General features: G+C 34.8%; 1 protein-coding gene across 1 annotated transcript; it reads right to left on the bottom strand.

The window, feature by feature from the left end:
* Window positions 1-473: 473 nt before the first annotated feature.
* On the bottom strand, window positions 474-5,794 carry LOC112707318 (G-type lectin S-receptor-like serine/threonine-protein kinase At4g27290). Its single transcript, XM_072200100.1, has 7 exons — window positions 4,380-5,794; window positions 2,192-2,329; window positions 1,879-2,027; window positions 1,590-1,800; window positions 1,258-1,495; window positions 1,016-1,166; window positions 474-911 (listed from the first exon to the last, which is right to left on the bottom strand). The coding sequence occupies exons 1-7, from the start codon at window positions 5,623-5,625 to the stop codon at window positions 618-620; spliced, it is 2,427 nt and encodes an 808-aa protein (XP_072056201.1). The 5' UTR covers window positions 5,626-5,794; the 3' UTR covers window positions 474-617.
* Between the last annotated feature and the right edge of the window lie 623 nt (window positions 5,795-6,417).

Raw genomic sequence — 6,417 nt, 5'->3', positions numbered from 1 at the left:
TTCCTCAAGGCTCACACTTTTGTTTAACCATGAAGATCTCCGAGCGTCAGCTAATTCCAATGTAGAAAGTCTCTTAAAACCATCTCCATGGCAACTCAGTGGTGTTCTTCTGCTACAACCACCAGACCAGTAAGCCTGACTGATTTAGGCTGTAAATAAAGATTTTTTTCGAGTTATCTTTTTTCAAAAGATATTATGAAAAAGTAAAAGTAATTTTATATTTGGATATTTTATGCAAAAAATTTTTTTTATTTATCAATTATGTTTGGGTATAATAATATAAAAGTACTTTTTTATTTATTATTACATGAAAAATATTTTTTAAAAAGAAAGATATAAATTATAACTTCTAAAAAAAGATATTTTTTTATTTTTCTAATGTTTTTACTTTATTTACTAAAAATTTACTAAAAACACTAAAAAATAAAAAATTTTTTTTTTTTATCAAAATAATATAATAGCACACAAACAAGTACTCAACATCATTAAGCTGTTACCCATCTTATAAATGGTATGGTGTGGTGTATAGAGTTGAAAATAAAGAACCTTCTTCAATTCACTGCATTATGGCTGTAACGATAAACATCTCCAACTATTCATTCGAAACAACTAACTAACTATCTTGCTGCTAGCAATGACATGGTAACCTCGTTTGCTGAATAAATTGTATGATTACTTAATGAAGAGTCTTCTTGGTGTGAATAAAATGCAGGCAGCCTCGGCCGAGGCAGTGGTTTATCGTCATCCAACATATGAACTACAGATGACATGTTAGGCCTATCTTCAGGTCTCCCTTGCACACATAACAGCCCTATCTGTATACATCTTAATGCTTCAACTTCAATGACCGAATCGCGCACTGATTCATCTACAAGCTCCAAAGCCTTCCCCTCATTCCACAGCTCCCATGCCTAAAAGATGGAGTCACAATATCTATAAATGTGATGAAGTTACAATAGTTGATACCAAACTTGACATTGATTTTTATATGAAGTTACCATTCAGCATTACTTACATGTCCAAGAAGGTTAAGATTTTGGTCAGGAACACGGAAATCTCTGTTCTTCCTCCCACTGACTACCTCAAGCATGATTACACCAAAGGCAAACACATCAGACTTCATTGAGAAAGATCCACGCACCGCATACTCAGGAGAAATATAACCGCTGTATTTTAGCATGCATATCACATAAGAATCATGATAGAAACAATGTTACAGCTTTAAGTATTTAAAAAAAAAAAAATTAACCTACTTACTGAGTTCCCATCACTCTTTTTGTTTTGGCCTCAGTTTGATCGGCAGCAAATGTCCTAGCAACACCGAAGTCTGATATTTTTGCATTCATGTCTTCATCAAGAAGAATATTACTAGTTTTTAGATCTCTATGAATGATTCTTAGTCTAGAGTCCTGATGCAGATAAACTAGACCCCGAACTGTGCCACTAATAATGTGAAAGCGCTTGGTCCAATCTAATAATTTTCTTCTAGCATCATCTATCATGTTGAGAACGTCAAATGTTAACATGATTATCTACAAGACGACAACTGAGAAAAAGAAGCACAAATTCAAGATAGTAAAGGAATGGACCAAAAATAAAATAGTCCAAACTTCTGTTGGGCATGAGCTCATAGATCAGAAGTTTCTCTTCTTGCTGAATGCAACAACCAAGAAGTTTTACAAGGTTGCGATGCTGAAGTTTTGCAATTAGCTGAACTTCCGTTTTGAACTCCTGCAATCCTTGGTCGGAGTTCTTGGAAAGTCTCTTGACCGCAATCTCGGTTCCATTTGTAAGTACGCCCTGATAACAAATGTTTAGAACAAAACAATAAATGGAGTAAATAATACCACAGTGACCACATTCAAGTTATTTTTGTACCTTATAAACTGGTCCGTATCCACCTTTTCCCAATTCGTTGCGGCTAGAAAATTGATCAGTGGCATGAACTATGGTTGATAAATCAAATGTTGGGAGGTCCATATCTTCCTTTCCCCGTTTGTGATCACGCTGCTTCGACCAAAATATATCTAGCAAAGAGGAATGATACAAGAATAGAGATTAATTTAAAGTTCCGGAGCCTGAAATAGTTGGTTAATGTGAAGAACAACAAGACTTTCAGTATTGCAAAATTATATTTTTGCCAAATATTGGTGTAAAAGTAGAATTCACATGTAAAATATCATGTATTCACCTGTCTCCACAAGTTTTTTTCTCCATAGAAATAATTTCAGTCCAAGTATTATGATCATGATGAACAATATAAAGCCAACAAGGATGCCTGCTTGCTTCTTCTTGCTGGAATCATTGTTCTGCTTATCATCTGAGATATCTGATGAGTTTGGAAAACTCTAATTTAAATTGATGATAATCAAACATTATTAACATAATTAATTACAAAATTATTAATTAGATCTTCATATTTATAATTGCTAAATTAATAATTTTGTTTGTCCAAATTTGTGTTGGGCCGAAAGAAAAATAATAATAATAACAAGTCCAATAAGATGCTAAAACTCAGCCCTGGAACAAAATGTTTTAATTATTTTGGCTAAAGCAATGCTTGAATTAGTTGGGCCAACATTTTTTGGAAACAAGCACAATTGGTTAATCAATCAGCCTTGATGCAAAAATATATGATGAGTGGTAGAATTATTACTATAATATTGGACCAGATTGGATTATTATTGTTAGCCCAAATTAATTTTTGCTAGACACTAGCTTGCTTGGTTCAAAATGAAGAAAAGAGAAGAAGCAAATACTTATTGCTTCCATCGGATCTCTCTCTCATGTGATGGATTCCAAATTTAATTCAATTATCATTAATCACATGAGAACCATAAGAGAGAAATTAGTAATTGATTTGATTGTTATCATCAATGATACACGCTACCTAAAGCAAAAAAAAGGAAAGTGAATTAATTCATTTTGATTTCTTCATTCAAATCCATTAAAAGTTTTCTCTCTTCTCTCTCATCTCTCTTCTTGCATTCGGTCACTTCACAGAGAAAGCATGGAAGCTTTTGCAAGCTATCAGAGTGATGAAGAAGAAGCTAGAAGCAAGCTAAAAATCATTGTAATGATGGCAAGAAAAAGAAAACGAAAAGTATGCTGTGGTTGAGATCTTCACCAAAAAAGGGGTAAGATTTGGTGAAGTGAGCTCATGCTCTCCATACCCAAAATAGAAGAAGATCCATTAGATCAGATGAAGAAGATCTCAGAGGCATGACTCGTCTCTACTTTGTGTTCACTCATCACAGAAGGTAGCTAAGGAGGCTACATGAAGGAGGAAGCAAAAGTGGAATAGGAGGAGATGTCATGCATCAAGAACGCATCAAGGGCTAGGAATCCTTCTTGGAGTGTAAGTCAAGATGGATGACTCAGATTGGTGAAGCTTGGTGTAAAGGGAAGACACAGAAGTAATTGCATGTTGGGTTTTACATTCGGTTATCTCTCCTCTCTCTCTGGCCGAACCGGTTTTGCATGAAGAAGAAGAAGTTTTGCTTGGTTCAACAGTTTCAACGGTGGAGGCTTTCCCTTCTATAAATAAGGGAGAACAGCCAGGGCTTGAAGCAAGGAAAAGAGTGAAAGCACAGTGTTCACATAGCTACCTAAGCTAACAGAAGTTCTTCTCTTTCAATGTTCTTCATTTTGTAATTTTCTGTTTAATTTTGGCTGTCTTGAGTCTCATGGAAAAAGGCAAACAGTGAGGTTTGTAAGAAAAAGTCATAGAGCGGAAAAAGGCAGAGTGCACAAAATTAAAAGAAAAAACCATAGATGTCTAGAGGTTCTTTGTACATCTGTGTTGTGTTTCATGATTCTGTGGAAATTCCCTTGCAAGTTGGGTTAGCACTTAGTAGTTGAAAGGTTGGTGGGTTACCAAGTCAAATTCAGGGTTAGGGTTAGATTCTGGACTTGTCCTGGATAGGAAGGGTAGTTCCTAGGGAGTATTGGTGTTTGTAATCAAAGATGATTATAGTGAAATTCCATCATTATTGTGATGGAGATTGGATGTAGGCTGCATTGCACTTAGCATCTAAACCATGATATATCTTGGCGTAATTTTCTCTCTCTTCTACTCCATTTCTGATCTTGCTGCATAAGAGACAAAACTGAAAAATATCTCCTGACTGGTCACGAGACAAAACGAAAAAGTCTCTTGACTAGACACCAGACAAAAACAAGAAATATCTCCTCAAGTGTTCTGAATGACAACAAAAATTACTAAGCGAAAAAGGGGTTAAGATTCAACCCCCCATTCTCTTAGCCACTGATAAACCATCAATATCAAAGTTCAAGAGCATTCTTCGTTAATTCCTTATATTATGTATTGTGAAATTAAATGCAGGTGATAAAAAACAAAATGTAAATAAGAAGCATACCTATTCGGATATAGAAGTCTTGTGACCCTTGTCTAATGTCAACAAGATCATGAAACCAGATCAAGCAACCGCTTCCTCCATCACGGATATCCAAATCGGAATATGCCGTACAAGAACAATTTTTCAGACAGAATTCCTTGCATTCCAGCAGGTTCATGGTCCTGTTATACCAAGAAGCAGACGTGTCCGGCAACACTATGCCGGTGACCTTCTTGAATCCAGCTCTGCTGCAACTTAAAAGAGTGATCCTAACACAGCCATCAGAACAATCAGATTCCATCCATTTTGCAGGATATTTTGGTGCAAATCCTTCAAGGCATGAACAGACAGGAGTAGGAGTAGTACTGCAAATAGAATTTGCACCACAAGTAGCATACTTGTCACATTCGGCCTCCGGTATAGAAATAAGGGTCTCCCAGCCTCTGGTTTGTATTGACCAATGCAAAACCTGCAAAGCTCCCCAAGGGTACGCTACACCTCTAATATATTTGGATGTATTTTCCGGTCTGAACCTAACAAACACTTCTTGTTCATTGAAAACAAATTGAGATGAAAATTGACTATAGCGCAAATAAGTTGTAGCTCCTGAAAACATTAGCCCATTCCATGGCCCTACTCTAATTGTTGTGGCATTTCCATTCATTAGAACAATTTGTGGATCACCTCTAAGGTCTATTCTAAGTGTGTAGTGTCCGCGGCCGGGATCATCAATACTTTTTGAAGATGATAGGGTCCTCTCTAGACCTGTTCCAAGGTCCCATCCCAGCTTCATTCCTGGCAACGATGTATCACAAGGATAATCAAAGCTCTGCCATAGAAAGTGGTCTCCATTATGGCCATCTTTGACAACAAGGTTTCCTGACTCCAAGAGCTGTGCAACTGGATTCCATTTATCTTCCACTTTGCTTGACATGTTGGTGGACCACACAATGCTGCTGTTGCTGCTGCCATTAACAAGGACAAGTAGTCCTTTGCCGGTGAGTTTTAGAACTCCGGAGGTGTTGTTGAGGGGTTTTTCTCTGTTTGCCACCCACACGACTACCTTAGGGAATATGTTATGGTACCATATGCCTAAGTATCGGCCCTTTGGGCTGTAGAAGCCAAGTTCAAAGGTTCCTCCAAGCGAAATTAATGTCTCTCCATCGGTGATGGATTGAACAGGAGTTATATTATCTAGTGAAGTGGAGTTTCTTAATATAAATGAGAATAGAAGGGACCAAAACCATAGCACTCTCTGCTTTTGCATTATTTCGTTGAGGCACAACTTGTTTCTACTACACTAATACAAGAAAAGATGGTCAGGAGTCAGGACCTGATTTTCCTTGGTTATTTTTTAAACATTAAAGCATGTTTATAACTTATAAGTAAACAACAGGGAGACATGGGTTGACCTACTCACAAATAAGAGGGGTTACGCTATTGCATATTGATAATTTGATCTTTTTAAGAGTCATGCTATAGCCTATAGTGAAAATTATTTTTTAAAGAATAAAGACTTTTTATATAATAGAATAAAATATAAACATCAATATACAATATACACTTTTTTCCAAAATGTTAGTTATAACCTTTACTCTTTATCCAATTTCATTTTTCAACCAAAAAAATCTCTGCTAACAGAATAAAATTAAAAATAATAAAAACAAACTAACATGAATTTTAGACATGTGATTTTTAGATTTTAGATAAATTAGACAATACCCACGCATCGCGTGAATAACTAAATAAATTATACTATATAGTATAAATTTAAAAAATATTACATATTATTAATTTAGTATTAATTTACATATTATTTAATTAAATAATATGTAAATTAATACTAAATTTAAAAATTCATTTGTAAAACATATTTTTAATTTGGATATAAATTCAATATAATTATTTAAAAAAACAAAGAAAAATATATAATAAAAATAAAATTTTGTAAAGTTTGTCTCTTTTCTAAATATTGACTTGATTATGTTTTGTAGTATTTTTATATAACAAAAAAAATTCTTATATATTTTATCATATAATATAATAAATTCTAAGAAAA

Source organism: Arachis hypogaea, chromosome 8 (genome assembly GCF_003086295.3).
Source record: "Arachis hypogaea cultivar Tifrunner chromosome 8, arahy.Tifrunner.gnm2.J5K5, whole genome shotgun sequence".
NCBI lineage: Eukaryota > Viridiplantae > Streptophyta > Magnoliopsida > Fabales > Fabaceae > Arachis > Arachis hypogaea.
Note: the sequence above shows the minus strand (reverse complement) of the source record. Positions and strands in the feature narration are given on the sequence as shown.